Source organism: Lichenostomus cassidix, chromosome 1, assembly GCF_008360975.1.
Source record: "Lichenostomus cassidix isolate B80296 chromosome 1, HeHo_3.0, whole genome shotgun sequence".
Classification (NCBI taxonomy): Eukaryota; Metazoa; Chordata; class Aves; order Passeriformes; family Meliphagidae; genus Lichenostomus; species Lichenostomus cassidix.
Genome location: NC_139479.1, coordinates 61,903,344 through 61,929,261, shown reverse-complemented (window position 1 = coordinate 61,929,261; position 25,918 = coordinate 61,903,344). Strand labels below are relative to the sequence as shown.

The 25,918-nt window shown below is 38.8% G+C and overlaps 1 protein-coding gene across 6 annotated transcripts in view; it reads right to left on the bottom strand.

Moving 5' to 3' along the window:
- FNDC3A (fibronectin type III domain containing 3A) overlaps window positions 1-25,918 on the bottom strand; it is a 113,401-nt gene that overhangs the window by 36,569 nt on the left and 50,914 nt on the right. For 5 of the 6 annotated variants that reach the window (XM_085059924.1, XM_085059934.1, XM_085059969.1 and 2 more), the window contains 4 exons: window positions 12,777-12,853; window positions 7,992-8,229; window positions 5,238-5,510; window positions 3,154-3,212 (listed from right to left, as the gene is read on the bottom strand). In XM_085059924.1, coding sequence (XP_084916050.1) covers window positions 3,154-3,212; window positions 5,238-5,510; window positions 7,992-8,229; window positions 12,777-12,853 — 647 coding nt within the window. Of the gene's footprint in view, window positions 1-3,153; window positions 3,213-5,237; window positions 5,511-7,991; window positions 8,230-12,776; window positions 12,854-17,382; window positions 17,463-25,918 lie in introns of those variants that run through there. The other variant, XM_085059959.1, reaches the window with a different exon arrangement.

Below are 25,918 nucleotides of genomic sequence, written 5' to 3'. Positions count from 1 at the left end.
CAGCACTGTGGAAACAAGAGGTGGGTGCATCTTCATTAGCAATCCAGCTCGCCAAAGTGAATCTCCCCATTAAGTATGTTACACATGCCATTTGGGTCAAACAAAAGAGCAGTTTTAGCACATCCAATCCAGACTGCATTCACAGTAACTCAAGATATTTAACTATGAGTGGGGTGCACCACATCTTAGAAGTCTGCAAACATACACAGAACCAGAAAATATTATGTTCTCCAAAGGGGTTTACATGCTATTAACCAACCCTCAAATTCTGAGCTGCTATTGCCTCTTCTTATTAAATACTCAGCCTTCTGTATCATTCTTCATTTTGCTTTTTGCTTTTTCAGGTCTTCTCTTCTGCTTGCTTTGCTACTTGGTTAACAGACATGACAGCTGGTGAAGACTTGCTCAAACACTGATGTGCAATCTGCAGAACCACTCCAATTTACATCTGGGTATAAATAATTCAAGACCTTCCTAGGTAGAAGGGTCGTCAGGTGTCACTATCATGTTAGCAACTTGACTTAACATTGCCATGTATGAAAGGATGAGGGATCCACATGGGGAGAAGTTCAAGGAAATCAGAATCTAATAGGAATTTGGAGGTAGCAAAATTGATGCATCCGATACTGCATAGAACTGACAGATATTTGTGAATGAAAGTATGTGACGGAGACCATCACCTGATTTAGATGTGCATGCCCTGGACCTGGGCATTGAGGCATGAACAGGTCATAGGCTTCAGCATTACTCCAGGCTTTCTGGAGCAGGATATGGTGCAATGGATACTCTACTGGACAGCACCCTGGTATGACCATTGAATTATATTACCACCACCACAGCCAGTAATGCCTGTGCCAGCACTGTTTACCCAAGGAACAGCACTGATGATCCAGCAGAAACCACAGTCTTCACAGTGAGTCATTCAACCAAAACATTAATAAAAGACCTGCAGGAATATTTCTGATGAGAATTACAAAGAGAAGGTGTGAAAAAACTATGTCGTGGTTCACTTGTGGGAAAATGAGGAAAACACTAGATGAAAATGTGGGATGGCTGCTTGTGATCCTGAAAGGCCCAAGTAGGTAACACAGACTCCTATCACATCACACCACACTCCCCCAAGCTGCACATCAGCTAGTCTTCCACCCACTCATAGCCCTGCCAGTTCCTTGCCTTCATAAAGCATAAACCTCTCCAAGTGCTGGAAGTTTGGCTTTTTGCCTAATGTACACTATGTATCTGTATCAGACTGCCTGTGCCTGTGATGTCTTCTGAGGCCTGCAGAGATCACTTGTTGCACACAGCTACATACAATGATGTTTAAGCAAGGACATGGCGGGGAGGGGAAATTGTGTGCTTGCTTAAAAGGCATGGATGGTTGAGTGTTGAGGGTAGAAGGAAGTGAAAGAAAACATGATAGTACTGGCACTGCACTGCTCTTCCCTATGTCATTAGCAAGACCCCACCTGCTGATCTGTTCTTCTCACAGTCATTCAGAGAGAGCTTAGAATTCCCCTTGGCAATGCAGCCATTGATAAGACCCCAGTTGCAGACAGACCCCACCTCCATGCTGCTTAGCCACCAAAGACACAGGGGCACTGAAGACATGCCAGCCCATTCTGATGCTTGGACACAGCAGGACACCAAATGTTCAGGACTTCCTCTATACAATCCCTGCTCAACCCTTGGAGAACAACAGAATCACAGAATGGCTGAAGTTGGAAGGGACCTCTGGAGATCATCTAGTCCAACTCCCTAGTTTAAGCAGAGCCATGTAAAGTCAGCTGCCTGGAACTATGTCCAGACAGCTTTTCAGTACCTCCAAAGAGGGAGTCTCCACAAACTCTCTGGGCAAGTTTTTTTTTTTTTTTTACAAACTCTCTGGGCAAGTTTTTTTTTAATTTTATCCCCACAGTAAAAAAGTGTTTCCTGAGGTTCAGAGGGAACCTCCTGTGTTTCAGTTTAGGCCCACTGCCTCTGGTTCTGATGCTGGGCACACTGAAAAGAGCCTGGCTCCATCCTCTGTGCACTTGCCTTGCAGATATCTATATACATTGATAAGATCCCCTCTGAGCCTTCACTTCTCCAGGCTAAACAGCCCCAGCTCTCTTGGCCTCTCCTCATCAGGCTGTAAAGAAACATATGAAAGAAGAATCAAGACTAGGGCACTAAATTGGGGTGAGGTTGCCTGGAAAGTGAAGGGAAGAAGGTATGCAGCTGATGAATGGAAGAAGTAGCTGACTAACTGGACAAACCCCTGACAAGCTCTTCCTGGAATTTTGGTGTATGGACTGTTCTAAAATGGAGAACACACAACTTTTACTCACGCAAGATGGTGGGCTGAGGATTGCAGTACAGATTTTGGAAAAGATGTGCAAATTGTCACAGAAAGGCTGAGACCAGGGAAGGTCCAGATGATAAAAGAAAAAATACAGGCTTGCTCTAAAATGCAAGACACTACTGAACTTGGCAATAATGCTTTAAAGAGTAGCTACACAAAAGTATGCATTAGTTTTACAAACTGAAAAGAAATTTGTAGATTTTCAAGCAGGTAGTCCACTGCTGACAGTCACCTTTGGTGAATTTTACATGTCTCTTCCCTGGACGTGGCCAGAGACTCTTAAGGAGAAATAGGTCATATTTTTTCTCTACTTTGCAAATAAGTTTTTACAAAACCTCATTTTTGGTGACGTTTCAAAAACCTTGCCAGGTATCTCTCATGCCTAGAAATATGTGGCGTGTAGAATTGTTTCCTGAACAGTTTAGACTAAAGACAGTTACACGAAATTAAGAACAGATTCTGCAGTAAAATATTATGTTAAGCATCATATTCCATTAAGCAGCATCACTATGCTACTGGCAATGTTATAATCTTTCTATGTATGTTTTTTAAATAATTCTGTTAATACTGAGATTCACAGAGTAGCCAGGAAGAATTCTGCAAAACAAGTATCAAGACAGTTTTAGTTCCATAAATATTAATATCCTAAAAATTACTTCAGTTGTTTACAGTACAGTGACTGGAAGTGACGTGAAGTTGCTTTAGAATGGAAAGTTAAAGACCCTTTAAATTCAGGAGAGAGAAAAGGACGTGTGACTGTGTAAAATAGCAAAAGATATATTCTGATTTTATGGAAAGATTTTGTTACTTACCACTGGCTTGGCTATATTAGAAAGAAGTGCTTCCAGTGCTTTTGTTTCTTCATCCTTTTCTTAAAAAACAAAATCAAAGCAGAAAAGAAGTACCCATGAATATTGGGCAATAATTTTACAGTGAAATAGCTCTTCAAATGCAACAGCTGCACACAAAAGAAAGCATTTATAAAGTAGAACATCTTGCTAACTTGCATTCATCCAGGGTAACACAAAACCAAAAAAGCTTCCAAAGAAGTTGTTAATATAAAACTATTTCTAAAGCCCTTCTATGCTTTATGGAATACAAAAAGCCTGGTTATCATTTATTAATGTATAACTTTAAACCAACTGCTGCTCTGGAGAACTTCAGATCTTGGATATTTCCTGCAGATTTCTCTTTGGATGTAGATGCAGTCAAGTTACAGTAGTTTAAATACATTATTGCACATCAGCTGGAACCCTACTGGTAACACTGCTGGCCTCCCTCAATTGCAAGGAAAACAGCCTAAGGTATTTTGTGCCAGCTGAAGGTATAGCTGAGCTTTACAAAGGATTTATAGTTTACAAAAAGGTTTTATCTGCTTTTCTCATACAATATTTAAATTTTATCTCAATAGCGTAAGTGAAAAGGCTATTGAATTTTGAAGGTGTGGCAAGGCATTTTAATTCATTTAATCTGCCTTAAACTAAACATAAAATAAAAACAAAGCCTGACAAAAACCTTTAAAAAAACACAGATCAAATCTGTTTGCAACTTTGTTTCTAAGATGCTTTATGCTGTTGAAAAAAAATCAAATGCTTTTCTGACTTGTATGACAACTCTAAGTCACTGACTTCTGTTTGACAAGTCTAAGTCTCAGTACATAATTTTCCCCATGTTTCCTGAAATAATTTTGAAAAGTGGACTTTCCCATTTTTCATGTAAAATGAAACATCATCATCATCATTTTTGTAACATGTGTAAACAACAGCACATTTTATCACTTGTGCCTTGTTAAAGTTAGCTCACAGATAAACACCAACTAACAGAAAGTAAACTGAAGTCAAAACAAGATGGCACTCTGGAACTATAGTGACAAGTATTCAAGTTTGGAGCAATAGCTCCCAGCTTCTGACTTTAGGTTGCATCTCACAGGTGACCCATGGTACTAAGATTTTACAGGGTATCATCTACACGTTTTTAAACAGCTCTCATACATTGAGATTTCTTGGTTTTGATTAGATGTACTTTCTTCACAATTCTTTTGGTTTACAGCAATCTATCATACATTGACACATAATTATTATCTCAAAGCAAACTTCAGAGAATTGAGAAAAATCATGGTTTATTTCCCTTAGTATCACCAGTTACACTTCCTTATTCTGAAAACACTGCTCTTGGCTGATGACAAGTCTTTGATGTTGTGTTCAGAATCTGAAGTGATCTCAAAGCTGCACAATGACATATTACCAGATTTGACAATAACTGTATGACTGAGTGAATTCAGTCCATCTATGAGATCTCAAGCTTTCCAAGTGAAATAAAAATATTATTAATTAGGCACTCCCTATGGTAGTGTCTTAGAAAACATGAACTCACAGGGACTAATGTGAAGACCAACCTTTTTCTACAAGGACCTTTCAACAATGAGTGGGATGGGATTGGTCAATTTTATGTAACAGCAGTATCTCTTTTACAAAATATTCTTCTTTATCGAGTTGAATGTATGTTTCCAGATTCAGACACTTGATTCTTTCCATGTTTTTTACAATATCAAGCAGGCCATCAATATTCAGTGATTCCTTAAAACACAAGCAGTCTGAACAAAGAAGAGATTTTTCTTTAAACAGTGTCATGAAGGATGACTCACAACACTTTCTCAGATTTACATGGAGACTTCCATACCAGGAGTTTTTGTTCTCTTAGGTCCACATTCCCATATGATGAACAGGTTGCTCACCCTTCACTCTACTCCATGTAAGTCAGGGCAGTTACAGGCTGCTACTGAAGTTCAAGACTTCAAACCGTGGTGTTCTATCTACAACTGCTGTGCTCAGCCAGACACCGGACTTGCACCATATAATAATGTGTTTGCATAGGTAGTATTTTTAATAACACTTACCTTCTACTTCTGTGTCTGTCTGAGAATTGCTTTTTCCTTTACCCAAAGACTTGCATTTGGTAGAACCTGTGCTTATACTAGCTGCATCTTGTCCTTTTGTAAATCCATTAGGTTCACTTGTAGGAGAATGACATTTCTGAGGAGATGATGGAGGACTGTTTAACTTATCCTTCTGAGTTCCATGTCTGTCTTTTAACTTTTTTTGTAACCTTTCGTATGTTTTACTAGACCTTTCATCTCTAAAGTTGGATCTTCCATGAGCAGGCAGAGTATCTAAAAGAAAAAGATGGAAGAAAAAAAAAATCATTAGGGACAGAATCTAATTAAAAATCTACCTGAAAATGCTATATGAGTTGTATGTGCACCTGTGTGTAAAATTGTATCTCTACTCCTATCTGAAAACCGAAGTGGCCAGCAGGTAAGCTGATACACACTAAATGGACAGCATGTTAAAGGAGAAAGCGTAATCTTTCCTTTTTCCATCTTTTCTCCACTTATTTTTGAAATGTTTCTATAATCTTCCTTGAGCTGTAAGGTACATGATAAAGTCTATACAGAAAAAATGTGCTACTTGATTAGACTGGAGGAGGTTTGATCTAATGTTGAAAAAAAAATCCATTAGTTTAAGTTTTGAAATGCAACTAAAGCTCTAATACTTTAATGATGCTTCAGCAGGAATCAACAGGGAGGAAACCCCATAAACGCATAGAAACATAGAACCTATGATTTATGGGGCAATGAAAAGACACTAAGATACTGAAGACAGGCCTTGTAAGTGCACTATACCTGTACACAGCCACCAGAGGCATTGCTGCAGTAGCACCAAAGTCTCATCTCTAAGTCAGAAGTGGCTTTGGAAAGAAGCCAGCACCAGACCAATGACAGCATTAAACTGCAAACTGGTGAACTTTTCTGTCCAATTCTAATGCTTGTATTCATGTCACCTTTATGCTTAGAAAAAGCATATATAGCAAGTCTTTCCTCAGTGTAACCCTGCCTACAATAAATGCTGAATACTTAAAAAAAAATACATCCTTCAAAATCAGTATAGAATTTGCTCATTTTCAGGTAAGTTGGATCAGTCAGTCTAAAGAATACATTATTTGTTACTCCTTATGTGATGAGAAGTACTGAAAATAAGATCAAATAAGAACTTCCTTGCAAGGATAAAAAAAATCCCAAAACCTAGAGAACTTCTCCATTTCTGTTTTTTTTTTGTTTTTTTTTTTTAAGGTCAGCTTAATTCCCAGAAAGTTTGATGGAAGACTTCTAGATAAGCTGCATCTACTTAGAAATGTGACTTTCACTACCTTCAGAGAGTTCAGTGCTCCTGCCAGGGAACTACCATGGCTCTATGAGCATCTGGGTTTGGGCTATTTTTATATTTTGCTTTTTGTTTGGTTTTTTCCCTTAAATTTAGATTCCTCATGTTGGAGCCTAACTGTGGGTTTTGACTTTTGAAAGCTATAGCCAGAGATCCAGAATTAAATACGAAATCTGTAGCAAATAAATAACAAATTACAGTATCAATCCTTTACTTTCCTAAAGCCAAGGGCATTTTACATATATATTGAAAATAAAGTAAAAAATACCACTTTATCAATTTTTTTTTACATTTGCAGTTTAGCAAATTACCACTGAATTAATATTTAAAGTGATATCACCTAGCAGCTGAAATCTAAAAAAATATTATTCCATTAAGAAGTATCATTTATCTTTTATGCATTTAATTATCATACTCCAATTTCTTAATTTAGCAAACTAAAAGCAAACAACTGGCATCTACAGGAAATCAGAAAATTAATAAAACTACAAATAAGCACCCAAGGAGCATCTAGTAACGTACTGTTATCAAAACAGCGCAAGAAGAAATAAAGTACAACATAAGAATACAGAAACACTAAGAATTCCAGGCGGATTAAGACATTGGTACATTTTTACCTGACTGTTTTGTACATCCTGACTATTTAAGCTCAGCAAATATATAAGGGCCATTTTTGTATTATTTTAGTAGTATCATAGAATGTTGAGAAGTGGTGTTTAGCCTCCCTCTCCACAGCTTCTAACTTTCTCTTAAAACAGCGGCTTAGAATTGCTCTCTGAAACTCTTTCAAGGTTGGCACCTGCCTTATTTAAAGGAAGAAATGTAAACATTAATCTAACAACCCAGCCCCTGAATTAGAACACACATACACTTCGCCACTAAACCATATTAAAGGCAGATGTCAATAACACTACCAAAGATGGCTTCGACTCTTTATTAAGTTTAGATTAATGGCACCTCATTACTCCAACCGGATTTCAAAGAGACATTCAATTAAATGCATAGTTTTATGAAAAATGGACCACTTTTTTCCTTAATCAATTCTAGGAATTCCTATTTTATGCTTTAAATGGGATACTTGAAAGACCTGAGATCTCAGAACAGTGCTCAGGTATTGAATTTAAATGCTGAATCTCTACAAACAGTTTCTCATTGCTTTCCTGGGAAAATCTGTAACTGATACATGTAAGAAGTAATCTCTGTGTTTAGCGGATCACTGAACAGACAAGCCAAATAAATTAAAAGAACTTCTGGAATAATAAGCTTCAGCCAAATCAAGGCTGGTATCCACATAAATTTTTTTGTGTATGACTCCCATTCAAGCTATAAGTCTTGCTTGACAAAGCCCACACAACAGTGTAACAGATGCTGAAAATGAGCAGAACATTATTGCCTTTGACAAAACTTGCAATATTCAATGAGCTACTTACCCACATCCCCATAGACTTGTGAAGTGTGATACTGCGGAATGTACTGCGTTGCCATGTCACCGGCTCCAGTCACAGGTGAGTAGATGTGACGGGGTGGAGGGGGTATCATGGCTGGAAGAGGAAGGAAGCCAGGCAGTGGGGGATGTGGAGGTCTGTGTATCACTGTGTGACCACCAGGATGAAATTCTGGAGCCTGGGGAACCACCACAACCCTTCGAACACCATTATCCTCAATAACCTGTACAGTGAGAGACACCATGCACCAAAAGAGAAATGACAGTTGAAGAGTATGTCTCTATAGATACTTAAAATCAGAAATAGTAAACCCCTTAAATTTGATGAAAGAAAAACAGGAAATAGCAAGAAAAAAAAAGGCCAATTAAAGGCTTAATGTCAAGTGTGCTATATCTAACAAACAACCTGGTATATTTACGGCATGAGCCTATCTTCCCCTAAGGCTCCTGTTTCCACTCTCAATCACATCGCTTTTATGCCACACTGCTGTAGGATGTGTTCTACAGCATAACAACTAGATTTCTCCCTAGAAATGAACTGGCGAACTGACAGACCTCACACTCTGCATCAATAGTGAGAGAAAGGGCAAGAAGTGTCTGATTTTTGCTCTGTCTCTGATTCAGCCCACCAACACTAAACCAGGAGGCACTTGCCATACTGCTCCTGCAGCAGCCATTGCCTGCATGAAGCTGTTAGCAAACAAACTACCAGGATGGCAGTCAGGACTCTCAAAACTCTTTCACAATTCAGGCAGTTCTAAAATCTTTTTTTCCTTCTCCTCCCCCTATCCGTCTACCTGTTAAGAGGTCTTGAACCCTGAAGGAAGCCACATGCCACTCAGAAAACAGGGGCCTTTGTGGCAGCCTCTGGCAGACTCTGTAGTGCAGGGGCTTGTGAAAAATTAGCAAATGGGAGATGTGACAGGACAGCCTTTGAGGGACCTGAGTGCAGCCCTTACCAGTGCTGTCAGAAGTTCCAAGCAATGACAGCAGCATATGCAATGCCATGGTGAGAATCTGTAAGATGTGTAGAGCTGAGGTGTGTTGAGCATGGGACAGATGGCACATCTGGGCTGTGCAGCACGTGGGACTCTGGTGGAGAGCAGGCACAAGCCCACAAATGGATCAAAGTACTGAAGCAGGAAATGCTCTCAGTAAACAAGGGTGGGTCATCAACTAGACCAGAAACAAGGGTCTGCCCCTGAAGCACCTCACCTAATACCCTCTCCAAATGTTTGTAAATTCACAGAAATACATGACTGTTGGTAATACCTAGAGATAATCTTGCCATAACTTGAATTGTGTGTGTTGTGGTGTCAGTAACTTTAGTATATGGGATGCCAACAAATAAATTGTTCTAAATTTCCTAGTAAAATGCTGTAGGAATGAAGTCACAACAGAAACTGTAATGTAACCTTTTGTATGAAACATTTAACCAGAAAAGGGGGAGAAGAATGGGATATCATGGCTATATTCAATAGCAGGGGACAAAGCAACCCTATGACATAAGTTTTCACTGACATTTGAAATGAGATGGGGACATGTACACACACACACCAATAAACATCCTGGTACAACAGGAACAGATCAATAGATCAAAACACTTAGTGCCAAGCTGCTTTCAGCTCCACTGTTTACGGTTAATGGAATCATGCTTGGCTAGATTTAGCCCTGTGCTCTAGAGTGAATGATTCCATCAAGTCCATGACAGAAAGCTGCTTGGAGGATCATTGGTTTTACCATGTCTCCATTAGGGGTTGGTGTGCATCTGGTACATCTGGAACAGAGCTTCTGCTTTTGTTTTCTCTGCCAGCAATCTAATTTTTACAGCCCAGAATTATCCTACCAGCTGAACCAATGCAAGGTAAGTGAGGTTGGTACAGGAAATTGTTTCAAAACTTTACCACTGTGCTGAGAGAAACAGTGCTGTAGATAGAGCTGCATGCTTCTGGTACGGTAGAATACATATATGCAACAACATTCAGAGGACACAGAAGTATGTACACAATGGAGCTGATCCCACTTTACTTACATAAATAGACAGTTGGAAATTAGTATGTTACTTAAGTGAACACAGCTTTAGAAAGCATGCATACCATATGACTTTAAAAAAACGGTTATTTTCAGTATACAGAAATTGTCCCTTATTGGGAAAGAGTGACAAAAGACAATGCTATTAAAATCTGTGTAACCATAGCTGTGTGGTATCCTAAAGGCAGAATATATTGGCAGTAAATACAACAAGAATTTCTGCTGTCCAACGAAATTCTCTAAACACTGAAATGTAGTTTTAATTATTTAAGTCCCTTTTGGTTACCAAACCCCCAAAATACTGCAACTTATTATGATTTTATGAGTAGACTCAGCTTATGTAGGAGGCAGCTTCCATTAAAAAACAAATAAGCTACTTAGTTTATAACTTGTTTCCTTGGGTCTGCTAATAGCCCAAGTAATTTAGAAATAGTCACCCAATTCATAACAGCAGGAACCTTATGTTTAACAAGTCTGTAACTGTGTTTCCAGATCAAACATCTGCTCAATGGTAGGCCTCTAGCAGACTACTACACAGATAAAAATTCTCCAGAAAAACAGTCAGAGCATCATGCTAAGTATATAATTTTAAGTTTAAAAAGTAAACAATTGTGCTAGCAAAACATGTGGTTCTGGCATAGGCCTGTTTGGTTGACTGAACCAACCAAACCACTGGAAAACTCACTACACACAGTGAATATAGATGGCTTAAGAGAGGATGAATAAAGATATGCTTTCTTTCAGTTTTACAACTACAGTTCCAAAAGAAGAGGAAGGGAAAAGCAAATCAGCTGATGAATTGCTTTTTAGTTATGTGATATAAGAAAAACAAATCTTTTATTCAGTGGTTATCCCCAACTTCTAACAGAGGACAGTACGCTGTACCACTGCCAAACAGGAACTGAAGCAAGCAGCAGCATAATAGAACTAAATGAAAATGGAGAGACAAAAGATGGTTATGTTGAAGTTCTTCCAGGCTGACAGCTTTGGACATTTAGCTAGTTTCCTATTCAACTCAAAATATAGCTGCAGCTGCTGACATTTAAAAATATACTATGCTCGAGGAAACCATGGAAGTTACTTTGCTGGGACTGCAGTAAGTCTGGGAAAACTCTTAGCTCAATAATGTTATGTTTTCCTGTTTGCAAGGCTACTATCAAATCTTCTGGCTTGTAACACAAAATTCCATCATAAACCACAAAGTCTGGTACGTTTTGTCAGTAGAAAACACTTGAGAAGGCTTATAAACTACAGGTCTTCCTGGACTATGGTACTTCTACTCAGATGAAAACAGCAGATGAGCTCATTCCACCTGTACTCTGAGCTGGATAGATGTGAGGCACCTTCAGTTCAAAGGCCAGAGCGTGGTGCTTGAACACCTGCTTGCACTAACAAACTCCAGTGAAAGGCTAATGAATGGGCCTCTCAGCAAGGCCCAGTCCTTCAGCATCTTGATCTAAATTGTCGTCAAAGGAAGGACAAACTGTATTCAAAAAATATTGTTCAGATTGGCACGTTACACAGCTTTTTAAATATGTACTTCAACTGAAAACAAGCAAGAAATATGGTAAAATTTCAACTTTCACTTAGCTCTAAACTTCTTTCAGTTCTTAAAAAATGAAATCTAACAGGAGTCAGGACTTTTTACTATGACCTGAAGATATATGGACTTTAGTGATTACTTATAAGTAATTTTTCTTCTGCGTGTTTGGGAACTCAACTACAAAGGATGTATAGAATCAACTTATCAGACAGCTTCCAAGAGATGAAAGATAAAATCAGTAGTCTGCCTGCCCTAACAGCGTTTTCTTTTCCTAGAGAACAATTTTTTTAATGCTGTTCAGATAATTTGTCCAACATCTGATGACACTATGGGCTTTTTGGTTCTATTTTATGCATTGCAGTCCCTTCTCAGCGTACACCATTGAATGCACACTAAATCAGAGGCACAACAACACAATGTCTTGAGAGAGACTTACATCAATGGGGAGTGGTATTCATCTGCTCTAACTTCCAGATCTGACTTACTAAGCCTTAGTTCTACAGGTGAGGGAAAGAAAGAGGCACCATCTAGAAGGCCACACATCTCATTATAATGCATGTCAGAAATAGCAACAAGAAATCATCCTTTTAATCTGCTTTAAAGGATGTCTACGTTATCTAGCTCACATTTAATTTTCAGGCATCTAAATCAGGAATCACACAGCAGTGAAAAAATGAGAGGCCCATTTTAAGATAAGTGGTGGAAACACCTATTCTGTGATAACTTAGTCCCAATGGACAGCTGACATTTTTTCCATGCTGTTTGCTGTACTTTTTCAACTGACCTGTTTTTCTCCTTATCTGTAGGGAAATTCCCAGACATGAACTATGTCCATGTATAAATTATATTGCTGCCAAGAGAAAATATCCACTAACACAGGAATCAGTACAGGTCCTGCACAAGCAGCTATTTGGGTCATGATTGCATTTTATATTTAGAAGGCATCCAGTACATTAGGATTCTGAACTCAGCAAGGAACTGTGCTCGTTACTGTCATGTACACAGTCAATAAATAACTGAACAGGCACATATACAGAATGTGAAGCCTCCCATCTCAGAGATACTGTGGGACATCTCTTATCTCCTTGCTTGATCACAGTGACTGAAACCTAACAAATTATTTTACTGAATTAGCGATTATGGTTCCAATTCCAAAATTTGCATGAAACAAAATAAGAAGCAAGTGAAGTAACATACCTGTGGGGCATATCCAGGAGGCACATAAATAGTAGGCACTGAACCATTTGGGGACATCATTGGAACCTGAGCAGGACCTAAGTGGGTTACAGAAACATTCAGTACAGCACCATTTAATAATTTGAGAAAGCTGAAAGAACACACTGAACTGTAAAGTCTCTACGAAAAATATACAAGATAACATGGATAAACAAAGGCAATGAACTGTACAGATAAAATTATAGCAAAGGGCAGTCTTTGAAGTCTAAAAACAGTTGAACAAAACCAGAAACAGGCTAAAAAAATCCCCAGCAGATATTTCTCCCATCTCTCTCAATAAGCTCACAGAAGAGCTCATGTCCAAACTTAACAGATGACAACTGAAAAGAGGCGCCCCAAGATGAAAAGACAATAGAAGAGAATATAAAACAGAAACAAACAAAAATATTTGAAACAAACTGCTGAAACCAGATAGTATTCAGCTAAGAGTTACAAAGAAAATAACTTACAAAACTGCTAGTTTTTACTATGGTCTTATCATCTAATGTAGTCTCAGTATCACAGCAGTGGAAGGTGGCAAAGGAGACACTAACTTAAGGTCCCAAGGAAAAGCCAGTGTATTACCAACTAGTATGTCTGCTCCACCTAATGGGAAAAGTCATGACACCATGGTGATCCTTGTACCATGCAAACCATAAAGAAAGGAGTTTACAGACACTTAGATAAATATGACACAATGGGAATGTGTTAAGGTGGCATTTGTAGATAAAGTATTGCCTGGAAAATCAGATACCTTCAAAGACCACAGGGATGCTGTCACACACTTGGATTTTCAAAAAGCTTTTGACAATGTCTCACAGAGACTCTAAAAGAAATAATGCTGCCTTTGGTTAAAAAGGAAGGTCTTTCCATGAATAACTGACTGGAGACCAGGAAACAAAGAGAAGTAAATGATCAGCTTTCGAAGTGCTTCAAGTGACCAAAGCAGTCCCACAGGCAACCAAAAAACCTGTTCAATGTATTAAACAAAGCTTCCAGAACAGAAAATGAACAGCAAGGTGCTATGTTTTCAGAGAGCTGTAAAGGATCTCACAGTACTCAATGATCAGATTATAAAAACCCAGAAGGAATAGTCTTGGTACCTGCAAAGTGATGCACCTGGACAAAAGCAGAAGTGTTTATTTACAGCAATAAGCTATAAATCAGATGTAAATAAACATACATCACAGCTACTACATGGATTTCTAAAGAAATACCACCCAAGTGTTGTTTAGTGGTATTCGCAGAAAGAAAGAGAACATTAAAAATCATTACTGACAGAACAGAGAACACGCAGAAAACATCATTAAACTGTGGTATAAATTCACGCTGTACCTCAAATCCTTGAGCAGTATGTTTGATTCCACCTTTCAAAAGGAACACACATGACTAGAAAAGGACAAAAAAAAAGTTTACAGTGGCTTTCCACCTGTTTATCAGGAAGGATTCAAGAGACCATGATTCTTCCACCAGAAGACAGTTAAAAGGGCTGGCAGCAGAGAAACAATAAAAGACTGATTTTAAAAAAAAAACCACCTAAAAATGAGAAGAGAGATAATTTGTAGTTTCTCATTTGCAAGAATCAGAGATAGTAAACTAATTTACCAGGTAAGTTTTAAAACAGACAAAGGGATTTCTCATAAAATGCACAGGTAAATTGTGTAACTCTTTGCTTTAAGAACACCATAGAAACTCAAGATTAGGTTCAGATTGGGAGAGGTAATCCATTAAGAGCTGTAAAAAATGTAAGTATTACTTCTACTTCAGGAACAAGGAAGTTTCTTCTGTATGCCTGCCCTATCCTTATGCAGTTCCCTTCAGTATTTGATACTGGCCTCTGTGAGAGCAAGCACATTGGTATAGGCTCAAGAGGAATGTACTTACATTATTGTGTTTTAAATATACAAGAGAACAAACACTGAAGGTGTTTTAATTAAAGAAATACTGGAAACTGAAACACAAAATAGAAATACTGAAACACAATATAATTTGAACAAGTTTTGTGACAAGAGCATAAGGTTGGGATTCAGACACTGTAGGCTGCATTCTTTGAATTTCCAATTCAGTATATAGAAGCTACCAAAAGTATCACTCCAACTTAGTGCAGTTTCAGTAATACTTCTGAAAGGGCATTCACAGCTCCACCTTAATGTTTTTTAAAACTCTTTTAGGCTCTGCAAATGGAAAGTACTAAGTAAATGCAAAGTGCAGTACATGAGATTAGCACACCTCATTCTGATAAGTATTGACTTGACAGAAAAATAAAGGTACCTCTGTCCAAATGTCAAGAGCAGGGAAAAGGAATGAAAAACACTCCTCAGAAAAGCAGCATGCAATCCAAATTAATTACACATTATAGGAACTTCTTCAGAATAATATACAGAAGTTTGCAAACGTTACCTAAAAAGATAATGATAATCCACAACAGGATGATGGGGTGAAGAGACTTTTTAAGAACAAGATCTTTATTGAATGATTCACTGAACTGTGCAACAGCGAAGAATATAAGGACTACAGCTAGCTATAAATTGAAAACTGAACATTCAGTTTTTGCTCATCTGAAACTCAAAAATATTTCAGCAAAAATTTCCCCAGAGTATGAAGTGCTAAAAAGAAATGAAAGTGAAGCAAAAAGCAGCAAAAGAGAAACTCAAATAGTGCTTCAATTCAAAAAGGTCAAAACTAATGGAAGCATATTTATTTTAAGTTGCCTTTGAAACAAATAATGTTTTAAATTCTTACATAGGGTGGATTTAACACAACTTGTATCTTGCATTGCTCACCTGCAGTTTTTCTATGAGTACAAAACACTGACACTTCCATTACACTCACAATTTTAAACTATGTAAGTTTCAAGTAAATGGAAAACTAAGATCATGTTTACTTCTTACAGAACACAGAGTCCTTGGGGGACAACGAAACTCTCATGAACAAGTGGTTTCTTTGAGTACAGGTGATTATCAGTGTTTGGGTTTTTTACTTTGTTTTGCTTTAAGCGTCTAGAGGATATTGTTTAACAACTTTTTAAAAGCTTACTTATTTAGCACTTTAATCTCTCTAACAAACATAGAGCAGTTATCACCAATCCAGTACAAAGGTCGATCGCCAAAGCCATTTTCAGTATAACATAATCTAGCAGTCACAAAAATAAAGACATAAAGGGAATATAAGAACTTGAAAAGGTATTGCAGTGTTAGAATGTAGTCAAATTAGTAGTTTCAGAACTTGCATCCCATCTTTCACACTTTAAGGTATGAAAGTTGATGAAAATGTATTTTGAATATTCAAGAACTCTCGTTTACTTCTGATTGGATTTCCAAGTGGCTGTGAAATGAAGTTTCTAGAGGGACATCCATGGGACAAAATGTTGGCAGACTTCACAGGTATTTTTAATTATCATTATGTTTTGCAGTAAAATCACTGATTTCTTGACAGGAAGCATATCACAACCTGCAAAATTTTACCTGAAGATAAAATGCTAATATGCTACAAAAACATATATTTTTTTTCTTCACCAATGTGAAGATCTCAGCTCTCCTTTGGTGAAATACACTTCAAGAGGAATTTTCATGCTTTTAAGTATTGGCTAGACTGCTGCATGACAAAACGAGCATGTTTTGTCTCACCATGAGGGAGAGTTATTATAAAGTACCAGCACACAACAGCATCAGGAATTCACGTTAAGCACACATCTAGTTTTCCATATTGCACATAAATGGAATTGACTTCATCCTATTGATGACTTGACTTAGTAAAGGGAGGTCTCAAATCTTCTGTAGACTTTCAGGTATACAAGATCTCTTACATAATAAGTGGGAAAGAAGCATTGTGGGAAAACGAACACATAACTGAGTTACTTTATTACTTAAAAATGTCTCATCAAACTCACTAAAGGCTGATTTAATGGAACTGAACCCAGGAAACAGATGTTTCACCACACTCTCAATTTATTTTTGTCCTAAAATCTCACCAACGGGAGGGATACCTCCTTCCTCTAGCAAGAGCTGGTGAATTTTTCCAGTGTCTATTTGAGTAGACTATAAAAACCTCATTATGCTCATTACAGCCACCATAAACGTGTAGCAAAATTACCAGCGCTGCATCATCGCTAGGATCGTGACAAGCTGATCTAAACATAGTAACACCTGAAAACCTGAGGATACCGCCACCGCTCGCCGAGCAGATACACCATTTCTTTTTATTTCAACCAGGAAGCACCGCTCCCTTTGAAGCGGCTCGTGAGAGCCCCGGCCAAGGTGCACAGAGCGGATTCCCAGCGCCGGCAGGGAATGCTCTTCCGGGGCACCCAGCGCCGGCCCTGCGCTCCAGCACCCGGGCTGCCGCGGCCTCCCAGCGCAGCGCGCCGGCTCCCCTCGCGGCTCTAGCCCCCGCCGCCACCCCTCCGAGGGTGCGGCACCGACACAGGGGCCTGGCAGCGCTCCCACTCCTGCCCCACAGATTGTTATTTTTTTCCCCCAGCCATCGCAGCTCTCCCCCATCCACCACTGCCGCACAACCGCGGAGGCCGCCGGCCCGCAGGTGTCGTGTTCCAGCGCGGCGGCCGAACCGGGCAGGCGGGAGTCCTTACCGCTCATTTCGAGCCGGGCCGGGCCGGGCCGGGCCGGGCGGGCGGCTGCTCCCGGCGCGCCGCGGCAGCGGGGCTGGGCGGGGCGGGGCGGGGCGGCTCCCTCAGGTGCGCGCTGGGCCGGGCCCGCTCCGCTCCGCTCCGCCCCGCGGCTCTCCGCGCCCCGCGCCCCGCCCTGCCCGCGCCGCCGCTGCAAGGGGCACTGCCCCCAACGAGAGCGGCATCCTCTGCCTTCCCGCGGGGCTCCCCGCTCCGCTCGGGACTGTAATCTACCGGCTGCCATTGCCCAGTGCGATCCGAGTCATTTAGCTCAAAGCTTTTACGTTAATTAGCATAATTAAGTGCTAAAGAATTACTTAGGCCCAGTCTTTCCAGGGGATTTTCCTTGAGCTGACCTGCTAATCAGTTTACACCTAACAAAGGGGGTGCACAAACAGATCTGGTTGCAAACAAACGCTTTCCGGCCCAGCGTTTGGAGAACTGCGATGACTTTGATACTAATCTATGTGGATACTGCGGCTCATGAACACTGCTATACTTAGCATTAGTCTAATGTGAACGGCGATGAATCATTGCTATCCCCAGGAGGAAATAGCATTCAGGATTTACTGCAGCACATTAGGTTAACTATGGCTCTATAACCGAACACCCACACTTTGACATCACACGGGCGATGATATGCATCACTGACGCAAGCACTGACAGGATCAAACACAAAGGCCACAGCAGCTGAAACAATAGAGTGCCAGCTGACGTAGCAGCACACCCCTCCAATACTGATGGGCTGCAGTAAATCAATGGGCCCAGATGCCACAAACAGTTGCGCCACTCTGTCTTTTACATAAGGGCTACAACTTCAAAGTTTTATTTTGGGTTCCCAACAGCTACAACTAATTAAAAAAACTCGGTAACAACAACCACCACCAATTGGTCTGCATTTGTCCCATAAACCATGCCTGGAAAATACTTCCAAATCAGTGCTTTAAGTTAAGCTCAGCAGCTTTACACATACTAGGTGCAACATAACAAAAGCAAGTAATAAAAAAGGAAAGCAAGCACAGAACTTACTGTTTGGCCTAAGCTGGAGAAGAAGCACAAGAAGGAACTGGGATGGCTGCAAGGACACAGGTGATCAAAAGACTTCAGCTGGCAATGCTGTCACAATTTAACATATCCCTTATGCTCTAAATTCATCCTGACAAAACAATCCCTTCCCTTCCCCCATCCATCTGTCTACTTTTGCCATCAAGGCCGGGGAACAGCAGCTGACAAAGCCGCAACATCAATTGAAATGTATTAATTGACTAGGAAAAAAAAAGGAAATCTATCAGTAGACCGCAGGCTGGCAAACAAAAGGAAAAACTAAAGGTATAACATTATGATAGTTCCTTTCAAAAAGCAGGGCGGGGGAGGGTGGGAAGCATCAGTTTCATCTACAGAGGCTTTGGAATAATGGATAAAAGAGAAGAAAGCCATGAAGTCTAACTAGACTATTTCTACAGATTACATCCTAATGATATCCTGATCTTTCCCATGAAACCACACATACATATTCACTAGAAAATCCGTTCTCAGGCAAAGTGCAGAGATGACAGGTTCCTATAGCACTTTATCACAAATGCAGCTATCAGTTTTCTTTTATAATGGCCTGATGTACTTTCAAAGGAAAGAGGTGACAATGGTTTCTATGTTCAAATGTTAAATGTACTTTTATTTCACTTGTTTCTAAACAATGACCACGGTGCAATTTTGTGATTAAAAAAAGACTGCAAGTCCATGCCTTTGAACAGCACAAACTTCATAACACAAAGTTACACTTGGGAATTTGAAGAAGAATTATCCTAGTTGTTGAGATACTTCAATAATAAGAGTTTTCATACCTACTTTCTGAAGCAACTGTGCGGCACATTGATGAACTCTATTCTACTTCACTAAAAAAAAAGTAACAATGATTCAAATATGTTAACGTGGAAATACAACACACACTTTGTACTGTGCAGCCTGGACTGTTAAATTACTCTGTTTAGTTTGCCACCTTATGGCAATGATTTAGTAACTGTGTGGAAGAGTTAAGTCAAAAAATCGTTCACTCCCTCATAGTGTTCCAATTTAAATATTGGGTGAACCATAAATCGCTGCATTTCAAAGGGAGTCAAATGTGATATACCATACAAAGAAACTTTGAAAAAAATGTTGTTATTATTATTAGCAGGAAAAACAATCTGCACTCATTCTAATCTAGCTGCACTGCATATTTGCTTAGCTTTTTCTTCAAGGAGAGTTTAATTTCCTAGCACTCATGCTAAGCAGTACAAATCTGTAACTTTTTCAGACTAAAATTTAATATTTGTGCATACTGCTTAATCATGTTGCACTTGATTCACAACATTCAGAATAATCTACAGTTTAATCATCTAACAGTTGTTACCACTAGAATTGGTGTTTTTCTAATAGGTGGGTTTTGTTTTTTTCCCCCCATATAGCACTGCAGACCAGGAAGTTAAAAAGTTAACCACTGCTACTGACAGCTGCTTGTGGTTAAGAGTGAAAATCACAAGTGTTGGCAGGTCTTGGTGTGTAGACAGTGTCTTCTACAAAAGACTGTGTTGATCCAGAGAAGACAGATCTTGGAGGGAACAAGTGTTAACTTCAACTTCCTCCCCCTGCCTGCCTTATTTTGCTAAGAATAATATTACATAGTATAATTACTTGTAAAAGCATTTTCATCATCCTGATATTCAACTTCTTACACTGTTATTTTTTTTACTTACCTGGCTACATTGGCTTGAAACTAGAATGCAGAATTATCAGGCACATTCTGCTGTCTCAGCTGGCATTCAAAGAAGCCTCCTTTCCTTTGTGCAAATTTTTCAACATTACCCCTCCCCAAATTATTATGCACATACACACGTATGTATGTATACATACACAGACATATACATACATGGAATTACTTGAAGATAACTTACTGAATATTATTTATACAAATCTAATGTATTGATTAAGAAAATCAATAGCATTCATATAAATGCTGGAACAATTTTACCAGCTTCTAGGGTAAAGTAGTTTAAAATTGTGGAGAAGAGAGAAGACTCCATGGATATAAAGAAAATAAATCTGTTTGAGCAAACTGGGATTAATACATCATATACAGTGTCAGAAACCCCAGCAAAAAAATCATATCAGAAAAGGCTGCCAAGAGAAAATTCAGCGCCCAACTCAAATCTTTATTTCTATCTGAAGCAGACATGCCTAAAGATGTACTACTCAGAGTCCCTTGAATCTACTAATAACAAGTACTTTCATTTGAAAACCTTTGAGTTGTCTAGGTTTCAATCTAATTATAAATAAATACAATTCAGATTCAGAGTGTCCATTTAAAATAAAACCCCAGCAGAACAAAAATTATTATGATTATAAACAGCTGAAATCCTTCTAGTATGCAAAATACATACAACATGTTTTTCTTTAAAGAGACCAGTTTGTGAGTGGTCACTCCTAACTGAAAGATATAAAACAAAGTTAGCAGGATGTGGGGTATTTCAGCTTTCCAGAAATCTGATAATCCAGGATTCTACATGATTTAGCAGACAAAGGAAAAACAGGTAAATCTAGAAAGACATTGGCTCCACCACTAGAGTTCTTGGTGCAAAAACAGGGCTAAATCTTTTTCTCAGTATAAGGTAAAAAGTTAGTAACAACTGATGGTTTTTAAAAAACCCCTCCTATCCAACAGCTCTCTCTCACTGAAATTTTACTCTCTTAGATGCAATTCTTTCATTAGGGGAGTTTGTTGTTCTGATCAGATAAAGAGATTATCTGTAACAATACTAAGCAATGGAAAGAGTTCGGTCCTACAGGTCTACCTCTCTTCTCACTCACCACATGCATTTTTTTCACACACATTATTTTTCTGTCTCCATTTGAGGTGTTCACTTGAGTCCACCAACAAAGTTTCTGGCAACACTGCAGTTACACAAACAAATGTTCAGATGTAGGTTTCTTAACCATGAAATAAATTTTGAAGTAACCCTTTATAACATAGTTTTGTTTCAAATCATGAGTGGAGAAAACAATCCCTGAAGCTGAAAATTCAAAAGATGACATTTGTGATGAGAAATTCTTCTATCATGACACAAACTGCAGGGAACAAGACCCAGGCAAATTATACAAATAATTTTATACCCAGGCAAAGCATATGACAAAAGAGAGACTTAAGACCAAATTGAAAACATCTAATGTCTTACACCTTACAGTGCAGCACCTAAAGCAAACACTTGGCTTCAGCAGCGTGATTCACTGGCTGCCTCCAGAGGACAAGTCTCTGCTCCTGCACATTTACCACAGCTTGCTCCTATTTAGGAGAGTGCTATGAACACCAAACTAAGAAATAACCTGGGTCACTTCTGCTGGAGATGAACCACTAGAAACTGGAATGGAAAACACTTAACTCCTTTAATCCAAGAGCTTCTAAGTGGAAAATTCAGAGCCAGCTTTAAAACAGGAAGCAGAACCCATGACTTCACCGAAATCATAGAGGAATCCCCATTACATCAGCAGAAAAAGGCAGCTTGCTTTTCCATGACTTCACTGAAATCATAGAGGAATCCCCATTACATCAGCAGAAAAAGGCAGCTTGCTTTTCCAAAAAAAAGATTTTCCCTCCAGAATCTTTTTTTGAGGTGAAGATGCCCATCTCCGAAAAACAACATAGAGAAAAGGCCAGCTCAGAATATTCTGGAGCCTCATGGTTAAGGGGGACACTAGTGGAATTGGGGAGCCACAGGTTCAGATTCTGCGGTATTTGCAGAGCTCAGATTTTTTTCGATTGTGAGCAAGTACTTTAAACAATTTCCTGCTGATGATACTGTTTGCATTTGAGGATAAACTTAATACAGTCCAAGTAAACAAGCAGCCTTTCTTTTAGAGAGTCAGAAAGGCAACATTTATATACTGACTCTATACTGTCTCTGTTTTTGATGTCTGGCTTCTGACTGCCCCCTGCCGCCTCATGTTTTGTAAAATTATAGGCATGTAGGGAATTCCACGGTCAAAACAGGAGAAGCAATGGATTGATCATACTTGCTAGGATTAGATCATTATTTAGTGGGTGATCTGGGCTGCATCTGAGACTTCTGCAGCTAAATCTAAATTACAGGCAAGGTGGAATCTAAGCACCTTAAACATGACCCCTCACAATCACAGTTCTTCCCAGAGACATACTTTTCTCTTGTCTTTTTCACTAATAACAAGACAAGCCTATGAATATAGCTATAACAGAGGATGCTCTGAAGACAGTGGAAATAAGTGTGACAAGCTACTGATCTTGAACATTGTTATCACTGCAACTGACATGATAAATAAACACTTAGATTAAGACTTCTGGTTCTGCTAATGACTTAGGGTCCACACACAAGAATTTTCAGGTTCAAAAAGCTTTGCAGAAATTTGATCTCAAATTAATTAACCCCAAATCAGGATACACATTAAAAAAAATGATATTGTCAGTCAGAAACAGAAAGGCACTATGCTTGCTACAAACATCTACAGCCTCTTCTGTAGTGAAATGTTTCTACTATTGCACAAATCCCTTAACAAACACTATCAGACAATTCGCACTGCAAACCTCACATTTTATTACTGAAAGTGATATGAAAGGGTTTTTCAGGGTCTGCAATCTAACTAATAACTAATAAAGACTTTTAAATCTGTATGTTTTAAATTTGTTTTGGAATTTCAAGTTTAAAATTTGGTCTTCTTGGTGTTTTATGTGACAAAGACTCCTTCATCCTCCACAATGAACTCTATATAGATCACTTCAATGAGGAACTATTTTCTACAAATCTCAAGCAAGTTACCACACAGGGGAAGTATGTAAGCTCAAATACTAAGAGCATCCATGACAAAGGCTTCTGTTGATAAAAAGCTTTCAGCAATGTTAATAAACATGTACTATCAGAAAGAAGGTATCTGGAAAAGCAGTAAGCTGGGATCAGTAACAAAGATAAGCCTATACTGCTGCAGTGTTCTCATCAAATTCAATTTGCTTTGTAACCAAATATGTTTTAGAAAGTAATACACTCACTGCTTTGGCATCTAAAATGAACCTGGAGCCAGAAAGAACTATGTAAGGAATCTACTTACCTGTGCCAAACAAGAGGCCAGGGATGAAACTAACTTGGCTCAGATATATAAAGGTTGTCATTCCAAACCAGAAGAAAGGAAAAGAGACACATGCATACAGTAGAGTTCCTTACTATACATTATGTATGGGTCAATTCATCCCTCCATGAAGGAGCTGACACAAGAAAATTGCTTAACAACTGTAAAGTAAATGTGTCCTTTGTGCAGAAACCTTTTTATTGTTTCACTACTGTCTGGATGAAGGAGATGTAAATTTTCTGTTGTTGGACCATGAGGGCTCAAGGCCTGAAAAATACCTCATGAATCAAGTCTATTCACCAGCAATTGCAATTTCATTCCTCTCCCCCATTATCGTACATCAAGATTCACCATAAATGGATTTTATGTAGCATGAAGACCAATCCCAAAAAAGTTCTTTTACCCATATGTCTCCCCAGGGGACTGCTGTTCTAGAGCCCCACTCTCCTAAATAGCCAGAAGGTTTCTTGTAATTACATAAAAGTATTTCACATCCATTTGATAGTCAACTGGGCTCTAGACTCGCTCTGGCATTAATTTATTTTTAAAAAATCCCTGTTGTTTTCTACCAAAGCTCATTTTCAGCCAAGCAAGGATATTCTCCTGAATATCCTCACAGTTCTTTTTTGCAATACCTGGAATAATCTTCACTTCATCTTTTGTAAACATGAGTTATCAAATTACAGTTGAAATCTCAGCAGAATCCTGTAAAATGCTACTAAACATCGCAAGCTATACTAACAACTGTCCTGATGCATTTTATGATCACAGTGAGCTTTACAGATACGTTATACTGGAAATAAGTATTATCTTGTGAGTCAAATATGTTGCCTGCTTCTTCCTCCTCCTTATCAAGTTTCAAGTGAGGAGATCCCCATTTATAATTTACTAATCTTATGCATGACCTTGCATCCTATATAACTGCATTTCACCCAGTTCCGTGGTACTATTCAAACAACATTACTTTAGACAACTAATGCATATTCTTGTTGATCTTATACCACTCTGGAATATGGATTTCCTGTTCCTTTAGAGTTGTCTGGATGATCAGCTTTGCTGAAATACCAAGTATCTCCAGAATGTCTCATTAGCTGAAAGATACCCAACTGCATTGATTACTGAGTGATTACAAAGGAATATATTTACATCCTAGGCTAGCTGTGCATCATGCTTTTGCATTCAATCCTATTTCATGCACAATTTAGAAACGTAAAAAAAAAAAAAAGGTATATTCACTCTGCTGAAGTTCTTTGGAAATAGAGATCAAAATATTCTGTGCTATGCTTTCAAGGAGACAGGCAACATGCAAGTAAGTATCCGGCCTCAAGACTCCACTGCATACCTGCAATTCTTTACACCTGCATTTTCTAGTCCTACCTGCTTCCCACTGCCTTCATATCCACCAAAATTATATCCTAAATAGATATAACCTTACCCAATGTGAAGGCTCTTTTTCTCTGTGGAATGTTCTGAGGCTTTTCAGACCATCTTTTCCAGCTCTCTGAAGCTGCACAGAAACATTTACTGTATTTCTTGCCCAGACCCAGCAGCATAGTAGCACCATGCAAAAAGATGATCCAGCAACATACATTTATATGCTTCTGAAAAAAACTCCAAACCCAATACCCATCTACTTAACTACTGTCACCAATATGAGACTAGATTCTTTCCCATTATAAACAGTGGATCTATTTTTCAGTTGAGAGAACATGGCTCAGTAACTAAAAAAAAAATAAAAAATGACAACACACTGAAATTCTATGAACATAATGCACAATTGGAAAGCTATTGTAGAGAAGTCAGTGCTCTGTATGACAGAGAAACACAGAAAGTGGTGTGGACATATTACTAATCTACTCTGTGTCGTATCTTTGCTGGAAAGTAACGCAAGGAAACTTTGATGTTGATATAGCTGCAATTAAAAGAAAAGATAGGGTATTTCCAAGGTACATTTTCCTCCTGTTCATGCAATTTTCTTTGCATAAGCATTAGAAGGGTGTAGTAAGCATAAACCCATATCTTTCACAAATATTTTATTGAAAATGCGACGTAGATATCATGTGAGATTTACAACCTGTGTAGAAACACACTGTTCTAACATCCAGGGGCCAGAAGTGAAAAGTGATCAAACCATCAACAATCAATCTCAAAAACCTCCTGCTTGACAGTCCTCTTGTATCCATTTGTGGTACAAATCAGGGAAATGAGTGGAAGCTAGACTCACGCTAGCCAATCCTCTGCACCTCTGATCAGTATTTGCTGATATCCATTCTTATTTTTCAGCTATCTTAGCAGGTGATTTTTAAAACTCATTCATGTTGGAAGAACTTTAACTGGTTCCAGTTGCTCAGACTGCCCTTGTAACTTACTGAATATT